At 35.0% G+C, this 19,032-nt stretch overlaps 2 protein-coding genes across 8 annotated transcripts in view; both read right to left on the reverse strand.

Moving 5' to 3' along the window:
* Positions 1–737: 737 nt before the first annotated feature.
* LOC126699880 (TMV resistance protein N-like) overlaps positions 738–19,032 on the reverse strand; it is a 113,174-nt gene continuing 94,879 nt past the window's right edge. The window contains exons 5-8 of one of the 7 annotated variants that reach the window (XR_007646897.1): positions 9,060–9,088; positions 6,344–6,391; positions 6,070–6,210; positions 5,723–5,954 (exon numbers count right to left, since the gene is read on the reverse strand). The gene's annotated coding sequence lies outside the window, so the exon portion shown is untranslated. Of the gene's footprint in view, positions 780–5,722; positions 6,211–6,343; positions 6,392–9,059; positions 9,089–19,032 lie in introns of those variants that run through there. The other 6 variants (XR_007646898.1, XR_007646901.1, XR_007646895.1 and 3 more) reach the window with 6 other exon arrangements.
* The window catches only part of LOC126699831 (disease resistance protein RUN1-like), a 104,757-nt gene continuing 95,004 nt past the window's right edge, over positions 9,280–19,032 (reverse strand). Inside the window, exons 2-6 of the mRNA XM_050397807.1 lie at positions 14,657–15,250; positions 11,969–13,046; positions 11,438–11,653; positions 10,001–11,333; positions 9,280–9,893 (exon numbers count right to left, since the gene is read on the reverse strand). Of these exons, the coding sequence (XP_050253764.1) occupies positions 9,280–9,893; positions 10,001–11,333; positions 11,438–11,653; positions 11,969–13,046; positions 14,657–15,177 (3,762 nt within the window). The 5' untranslated portion in view covers positions 15,178–15,250. The remainder of the gene's footprint in view (positions 9,894–10,000; positions 11,334–11,437; positions 11,654–11,968; positions 13,047–14,656; positions 15,251–19,032) is intronic.

Genomic DNA, 19,032 nt, shown 5'->3' on the forward strand with positions numbered 1-19,032 from the left:
ATAAATGTACACAAGAAAAAGATAATATAGCAACCAACAGAACTTGAATTAAGAAGAAAGACAGTGACTTACAGGGAAAAAAGTTGATTAACCTTCAAGGTCACTTTCACTTAGCTCTTCACGACATTCTTTGTACTCACTTGAATCCTCAGTCTGAGTTACTGTGGGCCATAATTTCTGGTAGTCTTTCAATCCTTTTTGGGTGAGGTTCGTTATTAGAGCTTCCAACCTCATCATAGTCATCACAGGTTCGCTTGGCTTTGTAACATTCCACTGCTGCCATTGAATTGTCGAAAATATGATGGGGAACATCCAAGCCCTTATAAGGAGTGATGCTGTTATTGCTTCTCTCAGCCATAGTTTTTTTAAGATCTTCGATGGAATACTAAACAACCCAGCTGAAACAACCAGCCATGACCATGCACCTATCTGGCTATCTCTATTTTAAAATAAAACTGAATCCTTTCATTTCCTTCTCCTACCCTTGCAGCTCTTCTCCAACAGGATTGGTTGCCAGTTTGAACACTTTCTAAAGGTCTGGACTTGCTTATCCTACTGCTGGGTCTTTTCTTTGTTTATTATCTATTAGTTACCCTGCTCATAGAAATTAAACTTTTACAATGCATGACCACATTAATGGCAAAGAGAGGCTCTTTCTTCACAGTTGCCTTATTCTTATAAGTTAAAAAAGGACCATAAAATAGAGACAAAAGACAATGAGAAGTACATAAGTTCTCTAAATTGCTCCCAATTCCCTTCATCCAGCTCTTCATCCATGCCTAAATCAAGTAAGGCCATATGAAATCAGTTCTAATGGAAACATCAATCCAAAAAAGATTTCTCCAGATATGATGTGGAAAAAAAAATATGGTCTAAGGTTTCAGTATCCTTGACACAAAGAACATAAGTTCTCAGATCAAATGTCTTCTCAATTATTCCCTCACAAGAAGAAAATTCAATAACATCCTCCAACGAACAACAATAATTTTAGATAGTAATTGTATCTTACATAAATGGTTTCAACGCTCAGGGTCTTCATTTAAAGTTGGGCCAGTAAGATCATAAAAGACTAGCCAGCTTGGTTTCTACAATTCCTGGTATGCAACAGCCATTATCCTTTTTCTACCAATTAAGCTCGAGAGTTGGGATGAGGCCTTATGAGCATGTCAGCAACACCAACAGGAGTTGTAAAATTCTCTCAGCACCATTTTGGCTATGGAGTTTTCAAACTAATTCATAACTCAACCCCAGAGTATCTTTGTCTAGCACATCTGCCTCAACTTTCGGAGAACTTGAGCATTTTGACATCCAATAAAGTTGGAACCATATGTATATACTTGGATGTTTATAATAGGTATATTATCAATTCGCTTTGAAATGCAATACATCAAGCTGAAATGACAAAACAACGAGGAAAATGTGACAACACCTAAATTCTAGACATGATGCATTAAAAAAACGATAACAAGTACAACAAGGCTTACAATTCTAACAAGACAAGTACAACAAGGCTTACAATTCTAACAAGACGACCTTCTCCATCTATCAACCTTGTCTACAAAGTTGTTTGTATGCTTAAATCTAATTACTATAAAGATGAATATGTGAAATGGGTCTAGAAATTTGAAGAACATCATCAGCCCAAAGCAAAAAAGTCATATGATAAAAACTTCCATAATTAAAGAGCATGCTATTTATAAAATGAGTTTTAAACTATTACAAATCAATGAGGCAATGCATGTGAGGCTGACAGCACTGTTTCCATTCAAACTCGACATTATATTTTTATAATCTATTAAGGTACTAAATGTCTGAAAATAAGAAGAACATGGGAAAACAAAAAAAAAACAAAAAAACAAAAAGAAGAAGAAAAAGAATATATTAACAATATTCTATGTGCCTACCCGTGGTTTAAATTTTAACAATTTGCGCACTTGTGACTCTCACCGTTACCCAGCCATAACCCACCTCTCCAATTTCCGTTACTCTAACACAAAAAAGGTAAAAAACAGAACTCCACACGGATCAAAACTCACTCTCTCCCAAAACTCACTCACTCCCATCCAACCCAACGAAGATCCTACACAATGCAATGCAATGCTAGTATGTGTCAAGTGCTTCTTCAAACAACTTAGTAAATCTGAAGCAACAAAACCAAATTAAATCCAAGAAAAAAAAAAAAAAAAAAAAAAAAACCCATAACCAACAAGTGAGAATCAGACCCAAAAATGAAAAAACATCCAAATTTCTGAATTTCAAATTGATTTTCTAATTTAAGCAAATACCCACAAAAAATAAAAAAGAGAAACTTTAGGTTATTAATCCTCTGCACAATTTACAAACCATTTGAAGTGGTTTTTAATTTAAGCCAAAAATAACCAATAAGTAAGAAACTGACCTAGAAATAAAATAAGATCCAGAATTCTGAATTTCAAATTGACTTTTAATTTAAGCCAAAAAAAATACCCACAAGAAATAAAGAAAAAATAAATTCAAATTATTAACCTTCATACACAATTTAGACTCATTTGAAGTGATTTTTCCCATCAAAATTAGAGGGTTTGAAATTTAAATTTCAAAACAAAAACCTGGAGGTGCAAGTCAAGAGATTGGGCCTAATGCTGTGTATATGACTGCCCAAGAAATGAATAGGGAAAACACAAATTTGGATTCAGGGTTTAACATCACTTGGAATTTTCCAGTGGGTTCAGGTGGTGCTCAATACTTGGTTCGATTGCATTTCTATGATATTGTTAGTCATGCACTTAACTTGCTGTACTTCAATGTATATCTCAATGGGTACCTTGCCTATGAGGATCTTGATTTGTTAGTACTTACGTCCCATGTGGTTGCATCTCCAATCTATGTGGATTTTGTTGTGGATCTTCGTTGGGTTGGATGGGAGTGAGTGAATTTTGGGAGAGAGTGAGTTTTGATCCGTGTGGGTTCTGTTTTTTACCTTTTCTGTGTTAGAGTAACGGAAATGGAAGAGGTGGGTTATGGCTGGGTAACGGTGAGAATCACAAGTGGGCAAAGTGTCAAAATTTAAACCACAGGTGGGCACATAGAATTAAAGGCAAACCACAGGTGGGCAAAGTGTAATTATCCCTTTTATAATCTATTAAGATACTAAATGTCTAAAAATAAGAAGAACATGGGAAAACAAGACCAAAAAAAAAAAAAAAAGAAGAAGAAGAAGAAGAAAAAGAATATATTAACAGTATTTGTTGATTTCCATAAGTAACATTATTAACCTTTTGAACTTTGTCATCAATGTGAGGAGTGCCACTTACAACTCTAATCAAATATATTGGTGGGCAATCCATTAACAAATGTACAAAGAGAAATTACAACAACCAACAAAGCTTGAATTGAGAAGAAAGACAGTGACTTACAGGTAATCAAGAGAAATTTTTTTTTTTATCAACCTTTGAGGTCACTCGCACTAGATTCCAAACCACATTCCTCGTACTCACTTGACTCCTCAGAATCAGAGTTACAATGGCTTTGCATGACTTTGTAACCTTCCACTATCACTGTCAAAATGCCAAAATTATTTTGGAGAACATCGAAGCCCTCATAAGGAGTGATGCCATTGTTGCCTCTCTGAGCCATAAATCGGTTGAAATCTTCTGCGTCTTTCTTGTATACAATAAGCAACCCGCATTTCTAATGCCAATCATACTGAATCCATTTGCATAACATGCACTCAATATGTTCATGTTTTCCTTGTCCTTGTAGCAGTCAAGAGTAAAATAAATTGTGTCAGCGCCTTTACACAAATGAGAATAAGTTTCTTCCATATTCACTTCAACTTCAGACCCCATACTTTGATGGCTAAGCCAGTTTGGATTGGTGATTTTTAGATTTAACTCATTCAGTCATTTGTATTTTGACGTTATCAATCAAGAACTTTTTTACACGATATATCTGAGATTGAAAATGTAATATTCTTAAATTCCGTGGAGATCTATTAAGGTGTAAAATAAAAAAAATTATGAATTTCCTAATGAATTTTTGTCATGAGCTATGTAAATAAGGGTTTCAGATCGTTTCCTAGTGTGCTTCCTTAGTACTTTCTCAAGTGCCCTCTCCTCTACCATTGGTTATGTTGAGCTGTACCAATGGCTATTTAAGTGAACAGTATCACTATCAATTAACGAAAGTGTCTCACTCTTCTTTAATTACAAAACGATGTTGCTTCGTAAAATAATAGTATTAACTGAAAACAGAACCTTCTCATGCCATTAAATTAGAAAAGTGGTATCATTTTACAAAAAGAGCCCTTAAATTCAAAACAATAATTGTTTTGGTGGGCTTTTCAGGTGTTTTGGAGACTTAAATTTCGGCCTTTGCTCCCCCCCACACCCCACAAGACAAGCATTTATACTTGTAAAGTGACCATCGCACCAAGGATGAGCGGTGGTAAAGAAAGCAGAATCATAAACACTAGTGCTACTCTACTAATTTCTAGTAGATGTGAAAGTGAGAAAACAACCACCAAAAATTATTCTACTATGTTAAACAAAATGAAAAATAATTTTGAGTGACTAAAATGATGGCCTGATTGTTTGTCGTCATCAACATATATTATAAGGAATTTCTCTCTAAACAACAAATGTAATCTTAAAATTCTATGGATTTCTATTTTGTTCTAAAAAAAAATTTTATGACTTTGGTAATGGATTTGCACCATAATACATTGATACAAAGGAACATAAACAGCACTGGAATAAAAATGTACAAGATTAGGAATCCACTATGTGCTATCCAAGCTAATGTTCACAAACAAGTTAGGAGCAATGGTTGCTACTTGCTAGAGATTTGAGGCCCTTCCAGAAGATTTCTGTCCATCTGTCCAAACCCGATCATCTGTCAACTGTTCCAAAACACCTGAATGTCCTTCATCAGCTCTGCCACCACCTCTTTGTTACTTCTATTCCACCCTCTTTAGTCCAGCTCAAACAACCAAGCCTTTAGTTTTACAAACAAAACTGAATGAATCCCCTCCAGTTCGTTCTTCTACCCTTGCAACTCTTCTCCAGCAGGATTGGTTGCCAGTTGAAAGACTATAAAGGTCTGGGTTTTGCTTATTTTGCTGCTGTTGAGGCTTTCCTTTAGTTCTTGACAGTTACCTTGCACATAGAAATCAAACTTTTACTATGCATGACCACATTAGTGGGAGGGAAAGGATCTCCCTTGCCTTGTTCCTATAAGTCCAAATAGGCCATAAAATAAAGACAAACGACTCTGAGAAGTAATTTAAGTTTTTTAAATTGTTACTGACATCCTTCAGCCAGCTCTAAATCCAAGCTTGAATCGAGTAAGGCTGAATGAAATCACTTGTAATGGACAGGTAAAAAAAAAAAAAAATCCTTTTTAACAGTTCCAAATAAGTAAAACCCCTGTGCATACTTTAACATAAAACAAACCATATTATATGGAAAGGAAAAGAAGGAAATATATAAGAATTAGAATTCTAGTTTATTCATTTTGAACTACCTGTCAATCTGTCATGCCTTCACTAATGAGCTTGTTCTTGTGGACTTATAAATAAGCGAAACCTAGAAGCCTAATTCTGAATGGAAGAAAACAACATGGGATAGAACAATAAATCAATATACCTTTGGCAGTAAAAGCTTCCAGTGTCGATGTTTACTTGCTCTCTAGCACGTGATTTCTACAGCTTTTTAAAACACCAACAAAATGCTTTGTCTTGCCATTCTTTTTTTGTACATTGAAACAAAGGAACCAAAACAGCACAAGAAGAAAAGAGTACAAGATTCGGAGTTTGCTTCCAGTTATCCAAGCTAATGTTCATGAAGAACTTATGGGCAAAGGGTTGCTAGGGATCAAGGCTCTGCTAGGACATCTGTCCACCGGTCAAATCCAAACATTTGTAAACTGTTGAATGACCTTCACCACACAGCCTCTCTATTGGCCAACTCTGCCACCTGTTTGTTAACACAAAGCTTTTAGCTTCAACAATCTTTCACAGAAAGCCAATAAAGCTGCTGTCATATAGTATCTTTAACAGCTCAGCTGAAACAACCAGCCATGGAAATGCACCTTCTCTATCTTACAAAAGAAGCTGGATCCCCTCTATTTCCTTCTATGCTTGCAGCTTGTCTCCAACAGAGTTGGTTGCTAGTTGGAACACTTAGACTTGCTTATCCTGTTGCTATCAAGGCTTTTGAACTGTTAGTTACCCTGCACATTGAAATCAAAATTTACAAAAACATGACCACATTAGTGGCAGAGAAAGGCTCTTTCTTCACGGTTGCCTTGTTCCTATAAATCCAAATAGACCATAAAATAGAGAAAAAAAGACAATGAGAATTACTTTAAGATCCCCAAAACTCCTTCCCTTCATCCAGCTCTTCATCCATGCCTGAATTAAGTAAGGCTGAATGAAATTAGTTCTAACGTACAGATCAAACCAAACCAGATTTCTCTACATAAAAAGAAAAAAAAAATGGTCTAAGGTTTTAGTATCGTTGACATAAATGACTGAGTCCTCAGATGCCTTCTCAATTCTGCCCTCACAAGAAGAAAATTCAATAAAATTAACCAAACAAGGACAATAATTTTAAAGGTAATTGTAACCTACATAACTAGTTCCAAAGGTCAGGGTCTTCACTTATAGTTGTACCAGTAAGATTAATAAAGGACCTGCCAGCATGGTTTCTACAATTCCTAGTATGCACTAGCCATTATCATTTTTCAACCAAATATCCTCCCGATTTAGAATAAGGCCTAATAAGCTTTTCAACAACACAAACAAGAATTTGTAAAACTCTTTCAGAATTATTTTGGCTATGGATTTTTCAAAGTAATTTAGAATTCCACCTGAAAGTATCTTTGACTAGCACATATGCCACAACATATAACGAACCTATGCAATTTCATTGGACATCCCGTTGCCTTGGGGACATCCAATAAAATAGGAACCATTTATATATATACTTGTATGTCTATAAAGGTGAATTATCAATTCGCTATGAAATGTAATACATCGGGCTAAAATGAAAAAACAACAATGAAAATGTGACAAAACTTAAATTCTAGACAAAATGCATCAAAACAATGATAAAAAGTAGGGCAGGGTTTACAAATCTAAGCAAATTACCTTCTTCAATTTTCAACCTTGTCTACACAGTTACTTGCCTGCATGAGTCTAATTACCATAAAGATGAAATGTAAAATGATCTAGGATGGTTTGCCTTGGTTATGATCTGAAATAAGTCTTGAAAATTTCAAGAATATCAAGAGCCCAAAGCACAAAAATTCATATGGTAAAAACTTCCATAATTAACGAGCAATGCTATGCACAAAATGAGTTTAAACTATTAATATTACAGCTCAACAAGGCAATGCAAGTGATAGGCTAATACCACCCTTTCCATTCAAAATTGACATTACATATATTTTATTAAACTCCCGAATGTTTGAAAATAAAATAAAGAAAATAATGAAAATCTAATTAACAAAATGGAGAGGAAAAAAAATGTCACTTTTAAATGAAATTCAAAGATTATTAAGGTCTCACCCATGCCTTTGCACAAACATCACATGGGATGATGTAGTGAAAGATGTTTTCCTAACATTGCAAAACAATGGAAGCAAGTGGCTAAGGCTGTTTTGTACTTAAGAGTTCAATACTATCTATTATTCACAGCAATTGTTGATTTCCATTACTGATATTATTTCCTTCAATTGAAATTATTAATTCATGGTGCGTGCCTCTTGCATCTTCACCTAATTTGTTGATTAAGTTAGTGACATTATTAACTTTCCAAACTTTGTCCTCAATCACAATCATAAATTCATAGAATTCTACTTTATTCATTTTGAAAAACCTGTCATGCATAAAAAATGAGGTTGTGCTTTTGGATTTCTAAAATGAGGACAGGGAGGGCAAAGATGAGGAGGGTGGGGAGAGATTTAGAGTTTGCATACTCTACAGATCTAAGCATGGTTGACAAAACATGAATAGTACCATGAATCAATTTTTTTATTTTTCTGTGTCATATATCATATTGTATTATGTACAGCAAGATATACAAAAATTTAATTATATTTAAAAAAAAATTATAAACATACATATATAAAGTCATATCACCTCCCCCCCCCCCCAAAAAAAAAAAAGGTATGTTCATTATGAATTTAGAATATGTTCAACTAATGACTAATTTAAGCTTTAATTATGTAATAATATTTAATGATAAAAAATGTTAACATATTTTTATAACGTACACATTCAAATTGATTAAACTCTAAAGTGATACATAATACATGACATATGAGCCGAAATATCAAATTCATCATTTTACCTAATCAACTTAATCTAAGTCAATATTATCACTATGTTCATCATCTTACAAATTTATTTCTTTATTGACATTTTCTTCATTATCATCAAAATTTACTCTCTCTTATTGTTCTTTTATTTTAATAATTTTTTCTTTGTATTTCTTTTTAGCATTCTAACTTCTTAGACTTATAACAATAATAGAAAAAATATAAAGTAATTATATATTTTTTTTATTTAATACCCTTTTCATAGTATTTATGAAAGAACTTTGCAAATATGAAAATGAAGTCTCAAGTATGTAATCTGAATTTTGTAGGAGAAGAGTGAAGTAAAAAAATAAAAATAAAATAAAATAATCATAGACATATTATTTTATTGGGCTCAATAAATAATATAATAATTTTGTGTTAAAAACAAGTCTACAGACTTATTAAACTCAAATAGAAGTACAATTTTGTGTTAAACGGAAGAAAACAAACAATAAACTAGTACGTTTGGCAGCAAAAGCTTTCCAATTTTGATGTTTACTTGCTTTCAAGCAGATGATGTCTTTTGCATTAATAAATGTGCACTAAGAGAAAGAAAATGCAGACACCAAAATGACCCTAGCAATTAGTGAATTTGCTAGGAGTCCCATTGAAAACTCTAATCAAACACATGGTGGTCAATCTATTAATAAATGTAAACTAAGAGAAAACGAAATGCAGCAATTAGCAGAACTTGAAATAAGAAGACAGTGACTTACAGGCAATGAAGAGAAAAAAGTGGATTAGCCTTCCTGGTCACTCTCTCTAGATTCCTCCCAATCGTGCAACTCCTCACCACATTCGTGGTACTCACTTGATCCCTCAGAATCAGAGTCACCATGGCCCAATTCTGGGAGCCTTTCAATCTGCTTCGGGTGTGGTACATCATTAGAGCTTCCCTCCCCATTAGGTCCAGCTCCATCACAGTCATTCGAGCCCTCATAAGGAATGATGCTGTTGTTGCTTCTGTCTCTTAGCCATAAGCCGTTTGATTTCAGCAATGTCTTCTTCCCACTCTTTATCTTCTCTCTCAGTTCTCTCAGCCGGGCTTTCTTCAAGGTCACTCTCGCTAGATGCACCCCAGTCGAAGTACTCAAGTGATCCCTCAGAATCAGAGTCACCATGGGCCAATTCTGGGAGCCTTTCAATCTGCTTTGGGTGTGGTACATCATTAGAGCTTCCCTCTCCACTAGGTCCAGCCCCATCACAATCATCCGAGCCCTCATAAAGAATGATGCTGTTGTTGCTTCTCTGACTCTCAGCCCTAAGTCGTTTGATTTCAGCAATGTCTTTTTCCCTCTGTTCCTTTCTTCTCTCATATCTCTCAGCCCGGGTTTCTTCAATGGCTTTCTTCTTTCTCTCGGCCTTAATTCGATTGCGATTTTCTTGGAAACTTTCAACATCTTTCTGGTACAACAAATGAATTCCGCATTCCTTCACCTCCATGCCTGAACCATGGGCTCGATATCTAATGCCAAACTTAGTGAATCCATTCCCAACATATCTTTTACATATGCCCGGAAAATGGGTTAGGAAAGATGATCTGATAAATCCTGAAGCATTGCACCTTTTATTAATACTGATTGAATAATTTTTCCATTACATATAAAATAGCAGTCAAGTTGTCCAATGTCGACCGGTTGACGCCAGCTAATCACACCGCAACTAGCAATTCCCGCCAACTCATCGCACAAATGAGAAGGTACTTTAATATTAATTTCAGCCCCTATATTTTGAAGCTCAAACCACTCCGGAATTTCACTTCCAAAAGCATTTGTGTGGCGTACGTCTTGAGCACTGAGGCTGCGCCTGTATATACTTGCAAAGAAGCACTTGTGGATTGTAAGTGCCATCCAAGATTCTTTCATCATATGGACAATTGACGTATAATCTCCAACTCCCAAAATATCAGGACAATCTGGTTTAAAAATACCAGAACTCTCTAGAACTGAAAATAGTGAAGGCATGCTCTCCATCTGAGGAAGCATTGGTAATGATCGGAGACTCGGGCAATCTTTCAGGTGCAAAGATAACAGATTAATTAGTTGAGCGATGCTTTCCGGGAGGTAACCAAACTTATTTCCACTTAGAATTAATTCTTTTAGACTGGGAAGGCAACCAATTCTATCGGATAAACCATTGAGATTGCAATAACTTAGATCCAATTTGTTCAAAGAACACGAACCCTCCGATAGAGAAGTCAATAACATCTCTAAGGGATCGGGACTTCCTTGCATGAAGGAACCAAAATTATTTCCGCTTAGAATTAAAAATTTTAAAGTGGAGAAGCAACCAATAGCATTGGGGATTGCATTGAGATTGCAATAACTTGAATCCAATGTCTCCAATTTGCTCAAAGAACACAAACTGGATAGAGAAGTAATTGACAAATCCAAGGGATTGGTACGTTTTCGCTTAACTCCACGGTTAAATAGTTGCTTAACTCCACGGTTAAATAGTTTTTTAACCATCCCAGTCTCATAAAACCCCTCTAAACTTTCAGTAGCCCCCAAGATCTTTAGTAGTTTTGAGCATCCAGAAAAATTCAGTTTTTCAAGAGAATTGAGATTTAAAAAGGTGCTAGGAAGAGTCATGAGGTTTTTGCAATCTTTTACATTCAATAAAACAAGACCCGTCAAATTCCCAATTGATGTGGGCAATTTTGTAATAGCAGTGCCATCTAAGTAAAACTCTGATGCACTTTTCATATTTTCCCCAAATTCTGGAATACTTTTTACTTTTGAGCATTCAGAAAGAATAAGAATCTCAAGAGACTCCATTTCAAGCATTCTTGGAAGGCTTTTGAGGTTTTTGCAACCTTTTAGATTAAGAAGAATGAGCTTTTTATGAACACCAATTGATGGGTGCAAGGCAAGTAAATTTATACAATCCTTAAGTTCCAATTCCTCAAGAACAGGGAAATCAGTGAAGTCAGGGGTTTTAATAAGTTTCGGAGACTTGTTCAATTGGATGGCTTTCAACCTTTCAAAAGACTGTTAAAACTCAAAAAACAAAACAAAAGAAATAACAAAAATTTAGCTTCTACAAAATCTTATAATTTAATGAAGCTTAAAAATAAAAAGGAAACCTAAATTACCTTGGCTCTGAAACTTGATGGAAACAATTTTGAAGGGTACCCACTCCAATCAAGAAATCTTAAGCCGCTAGGAAGATATTTGAGATCATTCTTGAGGTCGACATTATCAATTATGAGGGTTTTCAAACAATGCATCTTTGAAAAGGATTCAAGATTCCAATGTGCCACTTTTGGGTTGAATAACTGTAGGACTATGCCTTTAATTTCTTCTGTTTCCTAATAATCATGAACAAAAGCTATTAGTGAATTGTAAAATGTATAATTACCAAAACTACGCTATGTTAAACCACGTTAAAAAATGTAATAGAGAAACTCTATGGACACAACTTTTGTGCGATAACTATTGCCACAATCTTAACCTGTGTGATTGTGATGGTAGAGAAAAATTGGTAGACCCATGTGAAAGTGAGGTTTTTTCAATCATAGTCACAAATGTCATCAAATTTTTGTAGACATTGTGGCAAATCGTGAGGTCATCAAAGAACTAAATATAATAAAGTATTTATTCATGTTCTTTAAATAACATCATACCTCATTTCTTCCTAGCGCTTCTTCAATGTCTGTATACAACCACAATCTACTACGCCTCAAAGGAATGTCAGACTCTTGAAAAACTATATTCCGACCCATTTCTTTGAGTAAATCATGCATCCATAATTGATTGTCTTGCAATTTGATGAGAGCTTTACCTTTAAGAACCTCTAATCCATATGCAGGGACAAGTTCAAGATAATCTAATATTTTAAAGACACAATCTTGATCATTGCCACAAAAAAAACATGAAATATTGAGGAAAATTTCTTTTTCCAATGGCTCTAGTTCCTCATAACTAATTTTAAGTACTTTGTTAATACCACTTTCTGGAGATTTTTTTACTCTGTCTAAAAAACATTTCCAGAAACCTTTATTTTTTTTAAACAAAGGGCTACCCAAAAGCTCAAGGGCTAAAGGAAGGCCTTGAGAATACCTTACAAAATCTTGGGACAGCTCCATATAATCAACATCAGGATGGCCTTTCCCAAAAGCTTTCAAACTAAAAAGTTCAAGAGCTTCGCCATCATTCAATTCTTTAAACTCATATATTTCCTTTACACCACGTGCCTCAAGCAAGCTCTTATTTCTTGTTGTTATGATAATCCTACTACCTGGACCAAACCAATTATGTCCCCCAGCTAACTTCTCCAATTGCTTTAAATCATTTACATCATCAAGAATAAGAAGAATCTTTTTGCAATGCAACCTTTTCTTTATGATGCAAACTCCCCAATCAGCATCTTCTATATCCATATCTACGCCCAAAAGCTTTTTCAGTAGTGTTCTTTGTAACCCATGTAAACCATTTTCAGATTTCGTCCTAACATCATGAATAAAACTACTAGCTTCAAATTGATCAGAAAACTTGTAATAAACAAATTTTGCTAGAGTTGTTTTACCCATTCCTCCCATCCCCCAAATTCCTATAAAGCGAACATCATTTGACTCTAAAGCTAAATGTAACTTCAAATCCTCAGTTCGGGAACTTATTCCAACTAGTTCATTAGTTTCGATTTTATAACTCAAGTTATTTGATACCCACTGCACAATGTTTTGGATAACTTTTGCCTCAGAGCTGCAAAAAGAAGAGAACAATAAGAAGTGAGTCTCACCTACCATGATAGGACCCAAAATAAAATTTGGTAGATATATGGCATTTAGTTTAGTTGGTTAAAACTGAAATTGGGACACATAAATGTAATTGAATGCTTCAATCCAAACTCAAAAGAACCATCCATATAAGTGTTGTGTTATAGTTCATTTTAAAAATTGTCTTTGAAGATTCCTAGATTTTACGTCTTCAATCATTATTTTGTTTTGCATCTTTAGATATAGTTTCATGTGAAACGTTTCCGTACGTCCCAAGATCCTGACCTTGTAATCAGAGTATTTACAAGAGATGGGGAAGAAGAAGAAACAATCTAAAGAAACGGAGGGAAAGCGAGAAAAATAGTCAGAAATGAGAAAATTCAATGTCATCATCCAATCCCATTGCGGAAAATTATTGCATAATCCGGGACTAGGCTCCCTACCTCTCAGAGAGGGGTGGGCCCATGGTGGGTGGGACCCACCCTTTGTAGGAGAGAGGGAGCATAGTTCCGGACTATTTAATAACAGCTCCCATTGCTTAGGCTAGCAATTGTTGGGTGGGTGCATCACAGCACCCTGGGTCACAATGTTAGTTATTTGTATAATAGAAAAAGTACTACAATTTAGTTAATCAAGCTAAAAATTCACCTACTGTAAAGTCATGTGAAAATATATAGTTGTTAACGAACTAAACAAGTTAATTCTCCGATCCCCCCCCCCCCTCCCTACTAGTCCCTTTAGCCTCTGTTTGGCAGGGTGAATTAAAAAGAAAATGAAGAAATTAATATTTTCAATTATAATAAGTGTTTGGCGGGATCACGGAATCTCTTAAGAGAAAGAGACCAGAGAGGAGTAGGCAGGGCAGTGGCTTCAAAGAGTGGCAAGCTTCGACTGGTCATTTACATTAACATAATTTATTTTGTATTTAATTTTTTTTATGCATCTCGAGAATAAACAGAGAGAGCGAATGTTGGTTTTTTTTTTTTTTTTTAAATGTCGGTTATATGAAAGAAATAGGGAAAAAAATTTTAAAAATTATTTTAATGAAATGTTTTGTGAAATAAATAATTTTATATAAGATGTTTTGAAAAATACTAAAATAGATATAACTTTTTACTTTTACCAAAAATAAAAAATAAAAAAACTTTTTACTCTAGCTAGTGCAAATGCTTTAAACGGTGTGTAACCGTAACTAGGCCTGTACACGGGTCGGTCCGGGTCGGGTTTGTGCCCAACCCGGAACCGACCCGACCAGGTCGGGTCTCCCAAATTTTAACCCGCCGCCTGCCGGAGTGGTTGATCGAATCGGGTGGGATGGAGCTTCCACAGAGTTCAGGCGGATTGTCGGGTTGATTATATGGAAAACAGCAAGAATCCGGCCAAGAAAAGATGAAAAACGGCAAAACTCGCTAGATCTAGCGAGATTTGGCCATTTTCGGCGAGATCTTGGCTAGATCTAGCGAAATCTCGCCGGATCTAGCTTAAATCTTCCCAAAAATATCTCAAATCTCGCCGGAAAAATGATTGGTCGGTCGGATCGGGTATCTTGGATTTGAGAGTGTGATAAACACTACAAAAAAAAACCAATCTGTGTACCTTTGATGTAAAATAATATGCTCGCCAGATAAATTCCCCACTTCTGTCAGAGCATCCTTCCATTTCTGGATCTTCTTTCCGTCGATTCTGTCATCTTTATTATGTTCGGCAAAGGCTTTTCCAAACGGCCCAGTCTGCTTCCGCACGTTGGAGGGATCTACACGGTAAAAGACGGGCACCACTTTAAGTCCCTTATTTTTTCTGCATTCAACAATTTTGGCAAGTTCATCCAAGCACCACCTAGAATCGGCATATTTTTCTGAGAAAACAACGATTGCATACTGGGATTTTTCTATTGCTTGTATGAGCTCAGAACCAATTTCTTGTCCTAGTTGGAGTTTTTCACTGTCTCTAAAGGCTTCAATGCCTTTCGATCTAAATGCCACATATAAATGGTCTGTAAAGCTATGGCGGGTGTCCTCACCCCGAAAACTGAGAAAAACATCGTAGTTTGAACCAGGAATTGAAGAAGAAGATGATGACAATGATAAAGAAGGTGTTTCGGAGCTAGTGGAAGCCATTGGAAACTTAGTAACTAGCTTTTTTTTTGTGGAAAAGTTAAAAAGAAAGTTGCAGAACAAAGAAAATGGAAACCTGGAAAGAGAGTTATCAGAGCTTCATGAGATCTTACTTTCTGTAAGTAGAATGCCCTATGGCAAGGAACGTAAAGCTAGCTCTATTAGAGAAAAAAAATATTGTGGGGTGAAAGGAAACGTGTGGTTGAGAAAAAAAATAATAATAAATAAAGGTAAAAGGTGAAGTGGGGTACGTGTCCATACAAGAAAATTTACAAAATGAAAATTACAACTGAATTAGGACACAAAAAATTATTCAAAAAAAAAAAAACTAGAAAGAGAAAATTGATAAAAAGAAATATTTAAATGGGTCTAGGGAAAAAAATAGAGTCTTGTATAATCTTGTATAAGGATCTGTGAGAACTGAACTAAATTTATAAAAAAAAAAATAACTAAAAGTATATATTATATAATAAAATTTGGATATTAAAAAAAACTATAATTTTATAATAATTGTACATTATCTATAATCAGGAAAAACCTAAGTGGGGCCCAAAGGGGCTCGGGCCCCTGGGTCCAAAACAAATTTTTTTTTTTAAGTTATTATATTTTTAATTTTTGTAGTTGGATGTCCTTCTAAAATCTTAGGGTTTTCTTCTCTTTGATAAATCTAGTTAGCCTCGTCTAAATAACAACCATCCAACCTAAAAACTTAAAAAAATAATAAAAACAATCACAAGTATTTTAGCAAAAAAAAAAAAAAAAAAAAAAAAAACTATTTTACCACCAAAGAACCAAAAAAATCATAGGTTATTAAAGAGGTTAAAACTAAATTTTTTATAATTACAGTAAACTAGTATAAATATCAATAGACTATAGCAAGTTGTTAAAATAAAATAAAATATTTAATTTTAACAATATATACAATAAGAAATTTATATACATTTTCAGCTAAAATCAAGTAGTGCGGCATTCTCGTAAAGTTCGAGCCCTACCAATTGTCACGTCTCCTCACTTAATGAAAAGTTTAATGGCGCCAACGGCTATTTCCGGTACAAAGGACTTCATTTGAATAAAGCAACCAATTAAACAGTGAACCTTGGCGCGTAGCATTTACTCCATTTAATGAAAATCTGCTGGCGCCAACGGCTCTTTCCGGTGCAAAGGACTTCAATCAAATATCATGAATTTTAAATTATATAGAGACTTATTAAGCATATATTTTAATGGATCAAACTATTGACCAATTGAACTCACTTCAGTCTTATTCGGTCCTATCCAATCTATTTCTGTTCGTTCGGTCTTATTTAGTCCACTTTGCTCTATATTCGGTCTACTTTGGTCTATTCGGTCCTAATCAGTCCACTTTAGTCCACTTCAATCCTATTCGGTCCTTTCTATCCTCTTTGGTCCTATTGGGTCCATTCTGTCCACTTTGGTTTTCATATAAGCTTATGTGATAGAATGCGTTACAACAGGTTTACTAAAAGGCCGATGATGGAGCTGTAACGACCAAACAAATCTCGCCGTAATAACTCTTTCTATAACGTATTCCGAGTCAACACTACCCCCTCTCTGTAAACGCAATTGAATGACAATGACAACATTGAAGATGAAGAAGAAGAAGAAGTTGATGTCATCGGCGGCTTGGAGGGGCGAAGAGGAAGCCACAGAAGACTTCCAAGACGACAACGATCGATGATTCCCTTGTCGAGGTAACTACCAGGTCTCTGTTTCTGTTTTGTGGTTTTTCTTTTTGTTTCTTGATGACTTGTGTTCCTGTATCTAAAATTTCAGGACTTGCTGTATCCAATACCCTTTGTCTTCTGCAAAAGACAGCACTTTTTTCTGTCCACAATAGAGAGACCACTTAGAGAGTTTGGGCTTCTAACTCACTAGCATAAATGAGGGAGAGACCATTATAGTGTTAGAAGACCATTATAGCTTGCATCTTCTAGGGTGGATTTCCTGTAAGTGTATATTGCCAAAATAGCCCATCATCAGCAAAGAGTGAGACCAGGTTTACTGATGAGACTGTCAGTCGTTATCATGTTCTGGAAGTCGTAAGATGCTTTGTCTTTTATGTATTCAATTTGATTTGGAAATTATGCTATTTTGTTTTCTTCAGGCAGAATTCCTTTTTTTATTTTTTATTGACAGTATTGGTTGGCTGTTAATATGATTGAAGCCTCAGTTTCATGAAGTGAGGTTATATATTTGAATCTTCCATGATTGTAGATTACTGAAATTATAGCATGTTCTGTTTTCCTGTCAATTGACATTTTTATAGCTAATGCGTCATTCACCGCTTGAGGTTAACAGTTTACTAGTTTACGTCTTTGTTTATTTGGTTCTCAATGATATCTTTACCCCTCTATTTTCTTAAGGTCCCTCCCCCTTGGGGGCGGGCCATCTAAATCCATTCATAATTGAGTTTGAGATATAATACTTCTTTTGTATATGCAGTTTCTTCAACGAGTATTCGGTATTGACACCATCGTGAAACCTCTTCCACCTGCCATGGCCTACAATGTTTCCCGTAACTTGAACTTCTTCACACGCATTTTCACTCAGTTCTTTGGTAAGTTTTGATTTCTTTGTGCATTTTATGGGTAGCAGAGAAGATGGAAATAGTACAATTTCTATATAACAAGACAACATTGTCACTCTTAAATAGTTTTGAGGATTCCTTTTTAGTCCCCGCCCCCTCCCCTTTTCACTGAGCCTAGAGTTGTGGTATATCTGCATCATAATGAGTATGCTTGTGAAGCTTCTGAACCATTTTTAATGCATTTGGGGTTTTCAAGTCTATAATTTCATTGGAAATAAAAGTTTTAATGGGTTTGATTCCTACATCTTTTGGACAGAAATATAAATTCAGGGAGATAGTTATTTGTCTGTCTATATCTCAAATAAATATATGACCAGCAAATTACTAAATAGATATTAAAATATAATTGGTTTATAGAGATTCTCAATGTCCAATCAAGTATTTTACCTTGTAAAACTTTTAAGCTCAGAATTGGCTGACATTGCACCTGAACCTCTCAATCAATATTTAATCTTGGGCATATGATTGCATCCAAGTTCATTGAGGATTAGGTCATGTGATCAAACCTTTGACATTTTTCCTTCCATTAATGTATTGATGACTGTAACAGGCTAGCTGATATTGGATTTATAATATAGTTTATTTGATGTGTAGCATTGCAGATCCAGAAGGTATTGCAAATGCCCAGAAATCACTTGGGATAGGACAGGAAGAGAAAGCTCGTCGTGTTCGCTAAAAAAGAAAGATAAAAGAAAAAAGGCAGTCACTAATGAATTTTCCTATCATGCTTGTGTGTAATTGAATTCTCTACCACTATATATGTTGCGTCTAGCCTTGGTTGAAACCAATGTTGCAGAGTAGAAATTCATTATTATATGCCCGAAAAGACTAGATCTTCTTAAATTTGAATTCATTATGCAATTTTCTTCCTTCCATTACCAAACAAGAGAAGGTATTCTTAATTTATTTATCTTCTCATCAGCAACCTCTTAACCAATTTGAGCCAAGTTTTTCTATTGGAAATTTCTTTAATGCCACTCATAAGACACAAATGCTGTCAAGAAAAAATATAATATTTTGCATTGTGGGAGAAAATAAAAACAACAATCAAAGTATACCAAAACTTTGAACAAGTACGAGAAATTTTAATTCCTATCTTAAAATGTTAATAAATTGCATGCAGACGTTTGACATAAATTAGTCCAAAAAAGGTGCAAAGATAGCCTTTTTTCTGCCTCTGGTTTTTTGGTACAAAAATGCAGTAAGAGTTGGCTGGTAGTAAAGTTACAAGCCCCAAAAGATGTTCATAA

The sequence above is a fragment of the Quercus robur genome, chromosome 9 (genome assembly GCF_932294415.1).
Source record: "Quercus robur chromosome 9, dhQueRobu3.1, whole genome shotgun sequence".
NCBI lineage: Eukaryota > Viridiplantae > Streptophyta > Magnoliopsida > Fagales > Fagaceae > Quercus > Quercus robur.